This window comes from Sceloporus occidentalis, unplaced genomic scaffold (assembly GCF_023333645.1).
Source record: "Sceloporus occidentalis isolate IW3139 unplaced genomic scaffold, rSceOcc1.0.p SCAF_4, whole genome shotgun sequence".
Lineage (NCBI taxonomy): Eukaryota > Metazoa > Chordata > Lepidosauria > Squamata > Phrynosomatidae > Sceloporus > Sceloporus occidentalis.
This window is the reverse complement of record NW_028316984.1, coordinates 111,124,347-111,140,799: the sequence shown is the minus strand read 5'-3', so window position 1 is coordinate 111,140,799 and position 16,453 is coordinate 111,124,347. Positions and strand designations below refer to the sequence as shown.

At 38.1% G+C, this 16,453-nt stretch overlaps 1 protein-coding gene across 12 annotated transcripts in view; it reads right to left on the bottom strand.

Moving 5' to 3' along the window:
- The window catches only part of CCDC73 (coiled-coil domain containing 73), a 101,941-nt gene that overhangs the window by 53,710 nt on the left and 31,778 nt on the right, over positions 1–16,453 (bottom strand). For 11 of the 12 annotated variants that reach the window (XM_089521271.1, XM_089521265.1, XM_089521267.1 and 8 more), the window contains 4 exons: positions 12,873–12,944; positions 11,450–11,521; positions 7,751–7,786; positions 6,604–6,678 (listed from right to left, as the gene is read on the bottom strand). In XM_089521271.1, coding sequence (XP_089377397.1) covers positions 6,604–6,678; positions 7,751–7,786; positions 11,450–11,521; positions 12,873–12,944 — 255 coding nt within the window. Of the gene's footprint in view, positions 1–4,137; positions 4,176–6,603; positions 6,679–7,750; positions 7,787–11,449; positions 11,522–12,872; positions 12,945–16,453 lie in introns of those variants that run through there. The other variant, XM_089521276.1, reaches the window with a different exon arrangement.

The window sequence follows — 16,453 nt, the reverse complement described above, 5'->3', positions numbered from 1 at the left end:
GATCCATAGGGAGAGGCAGAATATAAATAAAATATATTATTTTTATTATTATATTTACAATCCATACTATCCAAACCCACGAAACCAACACACCAACCTTTCTCTCCAATCCACTATCCTCAACCCACACCTGCTCTGCGTTTCAGAGTCCTTATATACATAGGGTTGCCATAACTGTCAACCTCCAAACCGGGACAAATGTAAAAAAATGTAGGACATATTTTTAGAATGGAGGACACACGAACACCTAAAAAAAATTAATAATTTTAAAAAGCATTAATATAAACGCATGCTTCTTAGGCATGCTCAAAATGGAGGACATTTTGGCATTATTCCTAGACAGATGGCAGAAATGTACTTCCCTTTCTGGCCAGCCCCCCCCCCCCCCCTCAATGCCCAGCACATTTGGGCATTTAACATGGCTTTATTTAACATGGCCTCTTGCATATTTCAGAGGTTTATTGCATAACCAAACCCTTTGGGTTTAACACTTAACATAGGTTAACATGGCTATGCATATTTAACATGTCAAGGTGGTTTAACAAAAAGTGGATTGGCCCTCGGTTTCAGGTTTCTTACACCAACTGTACTTCTCAGAAGTGTGTATTTGGCCAAGGTACTTTGATTTTTCTTCACTGCTCATGAGTTTGTAAAAATCAGAGCAACTTACATTGGCCATGCCTGAGGGAGTATCAATATCATCATTATCATCATCATCACCATCATCATTGTCAAAACAAGGCAAACTTGTTAGCATTGAAAGCACAAAAATGCATAAAAAACACACACATTGGAAAGTCACACTCTCTCGGCTTCAGAAACAGTGGGTGCCTGCCTCAGAAGCTTCCCAATATCAATATCACCACCACCATCATCATCACTATCTTTGTCAAAACAAGGCAGACTTGTTGGCATTAAAAGCACAAAAAATACACAGAAAATGCACTTTGGAAAGTCACACTCTCTCGGCTTCTGAAACAGTGGGCGCCTGCCTCAGAAACTTCCTGATATCAATATCACCATCATCATCATCACCACTATCATTGTCAAAACAAGGCAGACTTGTTAGCATTAAAAGCACAAAAAATACACAAAAAACACACTTTGGGAAAAATACACATGAATGGAAATGGCCACCCTCCTCCTTCTCCTCCTCCTCCTCCTCCCCTTCCTCCTCGGTGCCAAATGGCGCCAGGAAATGGCCCTTTCCCCTCCCCCTGGCCCAGAGCCAGAGGCTTACCCTCAGTGCTCCTCCTCCTCCGAAGCTTCCCCTCCTCATTAAGGCTGCCCAATGGCAGACTGGGACTGGAAACACCCCCGCCCCTGCTGTTCTGGTATTGGCTGGCCAGCCTCAAGGAGAGGAGGCGAGGAGCTGCTCTTTATTAGCCCTGCACGCAGGCGCACGGGCGCGCTAGTGGGGCGCACTAGCAGGGTGCGTACGAGTTGCTGCTGGCTGTGGCCCGGGCAACTGCCACGGGCGGTGCGGACACGCGGATGCGCAGCACGTGGAGGCAGCAGAGGAGGAAGAGGAGGTGGCTGGCTGGCCAGCCGGCCACATTAGTGGCCGGGGCAATGGACACATCAGCGGGCCAGGCCCCGGAGGCGGCCTCAAACCCGGAAATTGGCGGCAACCGGGACAGAACCGTCCCAGTACCACAAAAAACGTGAATGTCCCACCTGCCGGCGGGACATTGCAACCCTATATATACATAACTAATTACAAAGGATCGGCACCTGGTGTTTTCCCCCATTTACAGCCATATACTTATTTTTATATTTTCTTAAAGGGACATTTAACCCAACACACTTATGGAGACTTACAGCAGTCGGAATTGTGAATATTTAATGAGGTTTTTTTTTTCAAGGTAGGAGTCATTGGGAGTTTTGTAAACTGTAAAAAATGTATTTGGGGCACTATGTGCAGCCTACAAGCCTGATTTTGTCCTTCTGTATTAATCCTCCCCCATGCAAGTTATTCACATTTGGATCACAAGTAACTTGTATCAATGTCAGAGGGAAAGCTGGACTGGAATGTGAGAAGCATGTACAAATCTCTTATTTCCTTTAATCATGCTATTGGCGTATATGCTCATAAATGAAGACAAAGAAAGAGGGAAAGCAGGGTTCTTAGTGAGCTCACATGTCCACTAAAAACTCCTGGGATTTAATATAGTGCCAACATACCTACTTCTGCTTTGATTGTGCATTCCTGCATGGCAGGAGGTTAAACTGGATAGCCCTTGTTGTCTCTTCCAACTCTGATTCTTACTTACTCCAGGCACTTTTGTTGCATGCCTTCATTTCCAACTTTTATGATGATCCTAAGGCAAGAGATTTTCTTGGCAAGATTTGCGCAAAGGAGGTTTGCTTTTGCCTTCCCCTGAGGCTGAGAACATGTCACATGCCCAAGATCACCCAGTGGGTTTCATTGCAAAGCAGGGAATCAAGCCCTGTCTCCAGAGTCGCAGTCCAACATTCAAACCACTACACCACTTAGGCACTGAGGTTTATGTGTATTTGCAAGCCAGGTTTAAAAGTGTTGAAAACAATAGAAGCTGCAAAGTAGAAACTTTTTACCAGTATTACATCTTCAGTCTGTTTTCTGCCTTGTTCACTTTTCAAAATCTTTCTCTTCACATGATGCTAATAATCATATTCCATTAATTCCAGCCCAAGGCCTCTCAGCACACTACATTATATTAAATGCACTACTACTTAGATTAAATGCCCACCTCAAGTCAAACACATGGCATACTTGAAATTATGTGTCTCTTTTCTCACCCCCCCACCCCCCCACCCTCTTTCCTTCAAATTCTAAGCAGCTATCTTGGGGGAATCAGGACTAGAACCAAAGCATCCAAAGAGGTTTCGTTCTTATTTCCCCCCCCCCCCTCCTTCTTAGCAGCTCTGCCAACATCACCCTCCAGCTGCTATTTGCTGGGGAGGACCTTTCCTCCAGGTAACTTTCCTCCTGAGGCAAACAGTGCTACACATGAATACCAATTACTGCATTACCTCCCACCACCATCCTTCTCTATTCTGCAACAAGCACTATATTAGATTGTAAAAGATTCTTACTTTACCCCTTCATTAATCTCCTATCACGCTTCCTTTCACCAGTGTCTGCAAAAATATGTAAAGCTAGCAATGTAAAGATCAATACATCAAAAAAGTTGTACTCAGAAATCATATGGCTTTTCTGTTCACTGTAGTTTGTAACAATAAAGAACTGTTTGCTTCAGTTTTCAAATGAATAACACTCCAGTATGAAGGCAGGATGGACAACCTGTGGCCCTTCAGATATTGTTTTTCTGTGCCTGCAAGTCATTTCTGATTTAAGGCAACCCTATAATGAACATATCAGAGGGTTTTCTAGGCAGAATTTGTTGGGGTTTGTGCCTGCCTTCCTCTAAGGTTGAGAGTGTGACTTGCCCAAGGTCACCCAGTAGGTTTCAATAGTCAAGCATAGATTCAAACCCTGGTCTCTCAGTGTTTTAGTCCAACACTCAAATCACTACATCATGCTGGCTCCAGATATTAGTGGATTCCAAATTACATTGGCCCTAATTATAATGACTGATGAATTAAGGAATTTGTAGTCCGACAACTTCTGAGACGTCACATGTTACCTGCCCAAGTATTAATATATTATAAATTGTAATTGCCACCCAGTTCTAAAGACTGTTAGTAGTTGTTATACAAGCAGAAACTTGTTCTGAAAAGTATGCTCTCATTCACAGCATGACAGGCTGCCTTCTCCTTAGACTTCTTTACAAATTGTTCATTGTACCATTGTGCAACCATACCTCTTTATGAGGAGAGCAAGATCATCCTGACTTCTCTTAGGATGTAAGAAATTAAATGTGCTACACTCCTAATGCTAGCCATGGCTTCCTCATCACCATCCAGCTTTTAAAAATCCCTAGTTTAGTACTAATGATATAAAATATTAGCATGTGGTAACAATAGCACAAAAATTAAGGTCTACTCCTAGCATCAAAGCAAAGTGAGAAACTCATAAGTTGGTGATGACTGTAATGAAAGAAAGCTAATCCCACACTAGTTCAATTTATAAATAACTGCTCACGATAATAGCTGTCTACTTATATGAGTAGTGTACCATCAGAACAAACTCACCTAAGAGTGCAGTTTTTCTTTAAACACAAAGTATGCAGCATATGATCTGCCTGTTCAGAGGAAGCAAGGAAGAGTCGTGTATTTTCTAATGTGAAGTGCTGCTCTGATCTTGTCTGCGTGTATAGAATGTGCACACCAACTGCTATTACAACAAAGTTAGCTAAAATATCAGAACTGTCTTTTTGAATGCCTTTGTTGTACTGAGTTTAAATCAAATTTCTTCACTGGATGATTCTTACCAAAGTTTATCTTAGTTAAGAAAAGCAATGGAGCATTTATTACTTTCTGTCCATGTATCATGTTCAGCCAACCCTGAAGTACACTATATATCACTTGTGCTGTGTCATGAATTGAGCAGGGCATAACAAATCCTTTCAGCTTTTTGCACAGAGGGTCAGCAATGTGAAGAAATTTGCTTATACAATAATTGCAGCATTAACTTGATTATTAAACAAACAGAGACTGACACAAAAATAACAAAGCTATTTATAAAGTTAATGAGCACAAAGTAATTAGAACAATATTAATGATAGATGAAATTTTCCATTGTTACAGTGTGAAAAGAAAATATACAATTAAATTGTTAGGGAAACCTGAAAAACAGCTTAAAAATGTAGGTAAAATCCCCACTATTTTGATTAAAGTGTTTTCCTTACACATTTATAATGACACATTTACATGATTAATAGTGGGGGAAAGGGTAATATGATTTCATATAATTAAAACATTGTTTCATCATTGTATTTTTCCTATCCTGGTCTAATATTTTATTTACTTCCCTTTTTAAAATGCTCTTATTTCGAAAACTAACTCAATTTAAAAATAAGCAAAGAACTCCAGGAAATATTTTCTACTGAAACAGCCCTATGAATTTTAATTAGAATTCTTGAAAATAAATTATTTGGAAGTAACAAAAATCACTGCACTTAGAAAGATGTGGTAGAGATGGAAAATGTGCAGAAAATTACCAACAAAATATGCTTACAAGAGAAGGTTGCAATGTTCAGGGCTGTTTAGCTTATGAAAGGGGCAAGTAAAAGGAAAACCCAGGGTCATCACTGGCCTGGAATGGTGGGAGATTCTGGGCAGATAAAATATAGAGCAGTATTTCTGCTCTGATCTAAGCTATTTGATGTGGAGGATTGGCAGGTTTCTCCCCCCCCCCCCCCCACGTGTCAGGAACCAGCCTTTTACTGCCTCTCTATTTCACAGCATTGTGTGTGTGGGTGTGTAAATATGTAGCCTTGAATTCTTAGGAAGAAGGCTGGACTAAAAACCAGAAAGAGGCCTCAAACAGACAGGGCAAAAGAAGCAGCCAGAAGCATTCCCACCCCAATTGCTGCGGGACCATGGCAACCACATGTGCCCAGTCCTGATCTCAGCTGCGACCACAGTCCTGAACCAACTGCCAAAAAGGAGTGGTTTTTGTCAACTCCTTTTTGGCTCAGCTCTTCCAGGTTAATTATTATTATTATTATTATTATTATTATTATTATTTATATATCCCGCCTCTCCCTACGGATCGAGTCAGGAGAACAGCACATATATAAAGCTGCACATAGTTAAAATACATTCTCATTATACATAGCAAAATTTAAAAACACATTAAAATATCTGTACATATGCAATATCAAAATCTGATTCCTCATCAAGTTCCGAGTGGAGTTATCATCTTAAGCTGTTAAAGCAGGTCTGGGGGGAAGGCTCGCCGGAAGAGATCCGTCTTGATTGCCTTCTTAAAGGCATCTAAGGTGGTAATGAGATGGATCTCCTCCGGCAAGCCATTCCACAATTTGGGAGCCATCACAGTGAATGCCCTATGGCAGTGATGGTGAACCTTTTAGAGGCCGAGTGCCCAAACTGCAACCTAAAACCCACTTATTTATTGCAAAGTGCCATGTCCCTCTGGCTTTCCAGTAACAAATTCTGGCAAACTCTGTGTTGGGATGATGGCACATGTGCCCACAGAGAGGGCTCTGAGTGCCACCTCTGGCACGCATGCCATAGGTTTGCCATCACTGCCCTATGGGAAGTAGATCTTAATCTAGTCTTCAGGCAGTCCAATAGATTCTTCCCTGTAGTTCTGAGAGTACGGGGCAGATTGTGTAGGAAGAGGCGTTCCTTCAAGTAAGGTTAGAGCAGTCTCAGAGCAGCTTCTGTCCACATTGGGGACATGCGTTTTGTAAACACCACACAGCGGCCCTTTTGGCCTGTCTGTTTCAGGCCAGAAAGATCCTTAGTCTATATGGCAGTAGCCACATAAATAAAGCTGACTCCCCCACTCACCTGTTTGGAAAAAGAAGAAGGGACTGTACTGGCTGCTCCTTCACCAGTTATTTGCTAATAAGCAAGAATTATGCTTATTTGCTTTGGTCAGCACCCATCATCCAAGTTGCTACAAAACATTCTATTGGATCAGTGCCAAAATACACCAAACAATATGAGTACATTGTTAATTTTGTATACCTGTAATTTTTTTAAAGCTTCCTTCAGTCCTTCCATTTCTCTTTCTTTTGATTCCTCAGCAAGCAGATATTTGCACTGCCAAAAATCAAGATCGTTTATAAGAAAAAGGACATTTCTCAGCATATACTCAGTGACATATTTATTGTTAGGAACATAAAAATCTACAGAAAATGTGACGAGTTTACTTTGCTGTGAGTACACAAACTGAGATAGCAATGTGGCTTGAACTATAGCATGATAATTTCAACAGATCTGTATTTCCCATGAAATCCTAAACAGGCTTTTAACACTTTCTCTTTTGAACATCTCATTTCTTGGCACTCTGCACTTATCAAAATATTCTTTATCCTTGGGTTACTGGGTGGACTTTTAAAAGTTGCTGTAAAATATATTGTTTATATTGTTCCATGCCTTTAGCGTTTTCTGTATTGTTTCTGCTTTCCTATGTGCATTATTTATTGCAACTGTCTTCTTAAATAGTTGACATAATTTGTGTTCACTATGATGGAATTGTTATACAGCATTCCAGCTTTCTGTTCTACCGAGCAAGGAACTGTATAAGCCAAATTTTTGCAAAATGTAACTTGTTTTTTAGTAATTAAGAAAAAACAGTGTAGAGTGTTTCCACGTTTCACATTCTGAGTGACTGGTGGTGACATTTTTCATATTTTTAGTGACTGACATGACATCATTCCCAGTGTCACCTTTCAGCTGAAAATTTGCAGTTTTTGTAGATGTTCTGGGAGCATGTGAAAAAGAAGCCAAGCCACAATGTTTTTAGCAGTTTAGTAGTAGTTTGGGGGATTATGGTGTGACTTTTGTTGAGGTCTCTGTGCTTTGGAGGACCATATGAAAAAGGCCTGTGGGCCACACTTTTCCCACCCCGCCAGAAGGGCACTTCAGTGTTTAGTGAAGGCTTTTAATTACTTTTACAGTTATAGCCCTAAAGAAAGGACTACACACACACCTCTGAAATACATGAAACTTCACACAAAGCACTTTATATCCCCACTACTAATTGAGTATCTGTTTCTCTCTCTCTCTCTCTCTCTCTCTCTCTCTCTCTCTCTCTCTGGCTTTTCTTCGCAAACAAGGGTTTGGTATCTGTTTACTGAATTAATTAATCATACAACTATGTATGCCTTACCTTTTCTTCTTCCAAAGCAAGCATTCTTGCTTGAAACTTGAATGCCACATGAAGGAAATAAATAAAAGCAGCATGATCAAATAATTTGTGCAACATAGAATGTAATTATTATTAACCAAATGGCATATCACTCGGAAAATGCATGGGGTTGAACTATAAAGGAAATTCTTCTCCAAAACAGAAACTGGCTCCTCCTCTGCTCTCTAAAATGACTGCAGGAGAATGGAAACATTGTGGTTCAAATCTTTTAGTTGAGCATTCAACTTCAACTTCACTAGTAGGCCAACAGGATAGGTACAGGAGGCATTGTTCAGAAGTAGGGCTAGATTATTGTTCTTCACTTTCTCCAACACAGATACTTTTAAAGCACACTTTTGCTCTGTCCCATTTCCACAAACATTTTTTTTAATTCACATGAAAATCCATAAGTATCTTGCATACATTTGTACCTGAAAGGAACATTCTGCAAGCATATGTTTGTCTATTACATGTCTTTTTATTATTTCCCTTAATGTATAGTAATAGCAAGTACATTTCTGTACCGCTTATCAGTGCACTTAAGCACTCTCTAAGCAGTTTACAAAGTGTAAGCTAATTAGTTTTTTTGTGGGTTTTTAAGGCTTTGTGGCCATGTTCTAGAAGAGTTTATTCCAGAGAATGTTGGTATAGAAGAGAGCTGGATATATGTATACTGTGTGACCCTGGGTAGGGAGGAAATTCCATGTTAATCTGTGTATTGTTCTGTGGCATCTAAACGCCATGACTCTGGAGTGCCACAAAGCTGCCCACAACGTGGGCAGGCGGGTGGCTTCACAGTGGCTTCCTGCCATCTTGGGGGTGTGCATTGTCTAAACAACACCCCCAAGCCACCACAAAGAGACTGTCTGTTTCCCCCTTTCGTTCCGTTTAGTATCCTAAGTGGCTGGAAATATTACCAAATATCAGAGGGAATTACCAGTGTTTCATCCATTGCTTCTGTGGGATTTGGAACATTTATTAAAAGGGTGAGCAGGTGTTCTGACCTCTCATTAACCATCTTGCAAGGTTATGGGGTCTCTGTCATCTGTACATACCTTTTCTATAAAGACACCTCTTCCCACCCCATTTGGAGTTCACCCTACAGTTAAGGATATTATTAAGTGTATACATAACATAACCCAGAAAAAGTAATTTCTTATTACCTGAAATTATTGCTTAAATGAAAGCCTATCCGAAATACTGGGTGGTGTTTATAAAAAGATGAAAATAAATACTGTAAAATGTATATTATGAATCAGACAAAAATCTAACAAGCTAAAAATATGCACTGATGATCATGAAATGAACAAGACCATAAAATTCTGAAAACCTTAAAATGTCTACTTTAAGAAAATTCCCTGGGCCAAATTAAGTAAATAAAAGCAGTATATGCTCTGTTAAACAGAGGGTGTTTTTCATTCTAGAATTGTTAAGCACTACTGAAGCATTGTTTTTTCTGACTCTTGAAGCAGAATCAAAATAAAATTATATATAGCACTTAATTAAAAACTGTATTATCCATCAATTCCCTTCCTGCATTAATTAAAGGCTATTTGATTTTTTGTTCTGCCCCTTTTATTGCTTCCAGTTGAGTGTGGCAAAGGGATATCTGATGAATAACCTTTTAATTGCCCCTTTAATAGCCTCACCATTGACCATTAATATAATTTCTCACAAAGGAAAATGATTTAATTATCACTCAGGTGACATGCGCCTGATGCTGCCCAGGTCTACACCAAATACCCAAAGGGCCCCCTGTTTTCCCATTCACCTCTTATATAACCCCACCAGCCTTACTAGCAGTACCTCAGACAGTGCTCTCCCATTTCCTCATATATATTTTTAAAACCTCAGGAATCTTACAAATAGTTCCTTATCAAACATTGTATAAGTGTTGAAGAATGGATGTAATGTATGCCAAAATAAATTGATTAGGTAATGAGGGTCAGGGTAGCCTTCGGATTAAATTCCCAGAGGTAGAGGTAGTGGAAATTAGCATGTGAAAGAAGAGAAAGTGAAAGAGAAAGGGAAAGTGAATATGGACGGAATAAAGATAGAAAGGAAGAGAGTCAATTCAGATCCAAAGATAAGTATATTAGGAGTAAGATAAAGCATGTGTGAAGGAGAAGGAGTAGATACTGAAGAGTATAAAGAAGGTTAAAGAGGAATGGGAAAGTAGGTTAGGAAGAAGAAACTTGAAAGACAAGATACTCGGAATGATCCGAAGACTGACTCGACAAAATAGTTTTTAGTAAACAGTCATCATATATTTTTACATATTGAAAGTAGATTAAGTAAATATAATAGAATGAATTTGAAAGAGTATCAATAATGAGTTTTTGTTTTTGATTATGTTAAATGTCACTGTCTGTGTTATGTTTGTCCTTGTTGTTGTTGTCAATATTAATATTGTTATGTACGTCGTGGAAATTTATTTAATAAAAATATTTTAAAAACAACAACAAATAATTCCTTATCCCTCCTCTATTTTCCTATTTATTTCTTTTTTTTCCCTGTCTCAGGAATCTTAGAAGTAACGCCTCAAAGAGCCTTCTGCCTGATGAAATGTGTCCATTCCTGTCTTGTTCAGTACTTAATATAGTACTCCAAAAGTACCCCAGATTGGAACTTGTATAGCATGCAAAATGACACGTATTTGGGGCCACTACCATGATACACACACACACACACACACACACACACACCCCTATAGAATGGGCCTCTGACATCTGCTGAGGTTTGGTTCCAAGACACATACACCAAAATGGATGGATAGCAACATCTGTGGATACTCAAGTACCATTAAATACAATGGCACAGTATAATGGTGTACACGATATAGAATGGCAAAATTAAGGTTTGCTTTTTGAAATTTATATTCTTTTTGAATCTCTTCAAACTGTGGATGGTTGAATACGAAGATATGGAAGACTGACTGTATATTTATTGCTTGATTTTAAAAAGTGGAAAATACCAACAATGCAACTGTTGTGACATTGTGCTAATTATAGGTGCGGGACAGACCACCCAAAAAGGGCGGACTCTCAGTGCCTGTTTTTCCACTGGAGGGAAGCCGCAGCCGCCAAACCACATGGCTTCCCGCCGGCAGAAAAAGAACCCGTGAAAAGTGGGTTCTTCTAAAGCCGCAGTGGTGGCGCACTCATTACGTAAGTGCCGTGTGGCGCTGCATGGATGCCATGTGGCACTTACGTAGCAATGGCGGTGCCCATGTATACAGGGCACCGCCATTGTTACACCCTCATCATGTGCTAGGGTTGTGGGGTGTGTGGGAGCTCCACCCCTAGGCAACCCTAACACGTGACGAGGGCGTAGCAAAGGGCCCGTATGTACCGGGCCTTTATTTATTTTTATTTGTTTAATATACCATTTGAATCCTTTTCCTCTCCTGTGTGGGCATGTTTACCTCCTCATTTAAAAGAGAAGAACAGAAAGGCCATTCCCCACAGCAAGTGTCTCTACACTGTTGCTGAACCTGACAGCACAACCCTATTTATATTTGGTCAGGTGAGTGACTACAGGACTACAGCCTAAAGCAAGGGAAACACAAATGCTTCAAGTGTTACTGATCTTCTGAATTTTAATGAGAATATTGCTTTCTCGATAAAATTTACCTGTTCATAGTATTGATTATTACTGTTAAAAAAAAATTCAGTGTACTACCTGTTTTTTAATAACTGCCATGGCTTCTGTATGCTGCTTGTTTAATGCTTCTTTCTGGTGTTGAAGAGCTTCCTATTTGTCAACAATAATTTAAATTAAGATACTAGAATCATAGAATCATAGAATAGAATCACAGAATCATAGAGTTGGAAGAGACCGCAAGGGCCATCCAGTCCAACCCCCTGCCATGCAGGAAATCACAATCAAAGCATCCCCGACAGATAGCCATCCAGCCTCCGTTTGAAGACCTCCAAGGAGGGAGACTCCACTACACTCCTAGGAAGTGTGTTCCACTGTCGAACAATTTATTTATTTATTTATTATTTTTTATTTATTTATTTATTTATTTATTTAAAGGATTTATATCCCGCATTTCTCCCAAAATGAGATTAAAGACAGTTTACAATAATTTAAAAAGATAGAACAAAAACACTGATTACAAAAGTTTAAAAAATTAAATGATTATAGCTAAATATATCAAATCTGATCTGTAACTGTGACTTTTTAATTGCACTGTCAAGTATACTATGTCACTAATATATTAAAATAAATATTACAGTTTAAAGCTCTTTAACCTTAAATTGAGAAATAATAATTATAGACAAGATAATAATAGCAATTTGTTGCTGTGTGCCTTCAAGTCATTTCTGATTTATGGTGATACCATCATGGGTTTTCTTGACAAGATTCTTCAGAGAGGGTTTGCCATTCTCTGAAAGAATGTGATTTTCCCAAGTTCATTCATGGTCTCTTCCAACTCTATGATTCTATGGTCAAGCAGGGATTTGAACCCTGTTCTACAGACTCATAGTAGAACGCTCAAACCACTACTCCACAGTGGCTCTCTAATAATAACAATACCTTCAAATAAAAGAGCATAGCCACAGGTTTATTTGTGTGAAAACTGGGATATTATTTTCTATAAAACTGTGTCTTTGCAATTTCAGAGCAACAACATGATTGTCATTATACTGGTCATTCATTTTAAAGTGTATGTTTTAAAACACTGGCTATAAAATCAGAATTTATTATTTTAAAATTTGTCATCTGTAGTGAAGTGCAACAGGGTGATTTATGGAAGATGAGAAGCTAACTGTGGCAAGCACACAGTTTGCAGCTGTTGCATATTTGTTTGCAGTGAGGCAAAAGAGCAAAGGTATGAATGATAGATTCACATGTACTTGGATTTTCATATAAGTATTGTTCATGTTTAGTTAGGACAGAAAAAAAACCTAACTTTTACCAAATTCTACATCAATTTAAAGCAAAGCTATTTTAAAAAAAATTAATATTGTTGAAAGCTCAGAAGCATTATATGAATGTTTTATAAGAAATAAATATTCACTATTTTTTAATGTTCAAACAGTTAAATCACCAAAACAGATACTACCTAATTATCAGAATCTATTTGAAAACTACCAACCTTTTGCCATTCAAGTTCCTGTTTTTCAACCACAAACTTGCTAATTTGTTCCTCATAATGAACTTCTGCATCCTGATTTCAAAAATAAACAAACTATTCACTGTTTTATTTTTAAACATTAAGAATGGCTACTTAATATGATTATAGGAAACTTACTTTTCAAATACAAATCAATATATGCTACATATCTGATTTGAAGGAAGAAACACCATTTAGTTTGATTAATACATTAGACAGTAACACTATACTGGCAAATACATTTATTTTTTAAAAAAATGTTTCAAAAGATGAATAAAACAGAAATTACCTCATTAATAACAATTTACCATGAATAACTATTTGTTTACTTAACATACTTCTCTTATTTTGTCATCCGTGTTCTTTCATGATATACAATTATTCTATCTCATTGTTAAGAATTTTTTTATAAAAAACTATTTCTTTACTTGATATATATCTCTTATTCTACTGTTTAAAAACCTAAATCTGATGTGACAATAGCAGTAGCATCAGGATTGTAGTATCCTTCCCACTACAGCTTTTTCCAGCTTGAAGACCTACATCACTCTGGAAAGTACCTCACCCATACCTCATCTCTTGGGTACGTTTTCAAGGAGTTTGGGGCATGGGAGCACTACAAGAGAGAGAGGGGTTGTGCCCCTCCTACTTGCTCTCAAGATAAACTTTTTCTGCAGGTGCAATATTGTCCAGCAATGAATATGTCCAGAAGTTTCACAATTTTAGGCCACTTTTTAAGAGAATATTTAAAAGTAAAATATTGGATGTGGCATTTCATTTCTCTACCTACTCTTCATTGCATGATCCTTATGTATCTAGTAAAGCAAAGCCATCTGTGGAAACCTGTTCATACATACACACTAGCATTTACTGGATTGGTGTGATGAGTGCAATTACACCCAGGATGCATTCCTGAATACATTTATTTGGTTATAGGTTCGTTTGAAATAAATATACAAAATAGTGTTAAAAGGCACAACTGAGTGTTATTTCTTCAATGGAAGGAGAATATCCTTGTATGCATTACTTCCTCCCACACAGCCTTACAGGGCTGCCTAAGCAGAATTTATTTTCATTTGGTGAGAGGAATGCAACACAGTTTGGGAAGAGAGTTTAAGATCTAGGTCCCAGATTCCTTATTTATTCATTTCTCAAACAACAGATTAAAACAGATTAATCAAACAATAAAGCCATTAAAGCTACCACAACAATCAAAGCCACTAAAATGAGTAAAAATAAATACTGTAAAAAGACCACTTTTAAAGATATGTCTTCACATCCTTCCTAAATGCTGTTAGAATGGGAGATACAGTAATTGCAAATCTGAGGGAAATGCGTTCCAAACTCTAGAAGGAATACAAGTATTCTTAAAAACTTTCCCTGAAGATCTTAATGTATGGACAGATTCAAAGCAAGTCATGCCCTGATCTATTTAGGACTTTAAAGGTTAAAAAGAACACTTTGAATTGACCCTAGAAAGCAACTGGCTTTAAATAGCAGAGTAAAATGTCATGATAACCAAGCAGCAGTTAACAGGAAAAATAATGCCCATGAAAATTTGGTATAAAAGAAGCTGAAATAACAGTATTTTTTCTGTTTTGAGGTGGGGGACAGACCCTGTTGGTAGAAAATTTTGGAAGTCCCCCTTCTCCCCTTTGAGAGATTTTCACACTTGAAAGTAGTATTGTCTGATATCATTGAAATCTACTCCTACCTAGTTTTATCTCTTTGCACCTTAGCATTGCCATAAGTAGGAAATTGCTTGAAGGCACACAACACACACACATTACATCACATCAGGGTACTTTCCCCAGTTGAATTCCCATCCCAAAGTGGATGTGTTGTTGGTCAGTTTTAAGTCTGGTTTGGAGACAGAGATACACTGTGTTATGTAAGGGGTTGTGCTTCCTAGGACATTTATATTCATAACCTGGGAATATTTCTTTACTCCACACTGTCCTTGGAATCACAGTTGCCAAGAGCCATATAATTATAACATTCTTGTGGGAAAAGGTAGATAGTTTTTTCAAGCAGCTAGTCATATTGATTCCAAATTTTCCTGGGAATTATTTTCCTGTTTCGGGATTGGGGACAGATTAAAAGCTCTCTTTTTATAGAAAATCTTGGAAATATCCAAAAGAAGGTTTTGGTACTTAATCTATAGAAGATGGATATATATACAATTTTAATTAGATTATCCAGGAAGAGCAGAAATAAAATGAAACCATTACCATTAAAAATTGAGTTTGGGGGGGGGGGGGGAGATGGAAATTCTATGAAGCCCCTGTTTGACCCACACTGCCTTCCTTAGGATGTCCTTTTAGGTTTTTTCTGGCCCAGCACCAACTGATCAGATCTAGGCAGCTGCAGGCTTTATGGAACATGGACAATTTTTCTCTGGCTGGAGATGTAAAGACCTGGGAAAATATGGAATAATCTAGGAGGTAACATGTTCATTCCCCCTGCCTATTTTTCTAAAAGCCTTCTTTTTCCAGAAAAATTAATATGGAACAAAAAGACATTTATTTTTATATACAAAGATGGAGGGAGATTAAATCAACAGAAAGCCTCAAATGACAAGGGAAGGAAAAAAAGAAAAGAGGGAATACAAAAGTAGTAGAAAAAGAAAAAAATGGAAGAAAACCTCAGTCCATTAAGCCTTCTTTGATTACTTGCACAACGTTGCCCATATTTCTTTCAACTGCAGGATCTTTACAAGCCAAAAGGGACAGTTCATATGAGCAAACATGTTTCTTGAAGGACAAAGGTTCCAAACCATGGATACATAGGTAAAAATCAGCCTCTTTCATTTTAATAGCTAATCAGCACTCTTGTAGCAGAACTGTATGTTCTCCCATGATACTACATTCAAAAGTCAGACTCATTTCTTTTTGTAATGATTGAACGTTTAAAATGGTCTCCACCATGAGACCAATGAAGTGCATTGCAGAAGCCAATCCTCAATGTTGTGGCTTCTGAAACTATGAATGATTGTTACTAGATACCAATTCTGAACAAAAGGTCAGAGTTAATACCTTAGTTGTAATTGAAAAGAATTTGTTCCTGGACTTAGCTGTCATCTGAGGATTCAGGAGCAAAGCCTGGTTCCAAAGAGTTCCTAGACATTGCAGTTAGCATACTAAAGAGCAGAAACACCATCATTCATGTGAAGACTCTCTCTTTTAAACAGCATATATGTCACATACTCTAACAAAAAATGTAAGAGCTGTTGCTTCTAATATTACAGCATTGTTTGCAGAATATTGCAAATGTTATGTGGCTTGGAAGTAAAATAGATAAACATCAAAATCTAAAAGCTCAATAAATATCTTTCTGTACTCCCTAGGTAAATAATATTCTGTAACTACAACAAAATAGTTTTCTTATAATTGTCTATAACCAGTGACTCTGGATTCATCTCCTATTACTCCCCCATCAGGGACAAAGGCCAATTATTTTGATTACCCTATGACTTTTCACAGAAGGGGGAGTACACTTTTAAACAATTTATTTACAAATGCTGTTAAAATGTGCTACCAGTAGAACAAACATTAATGAAAAGT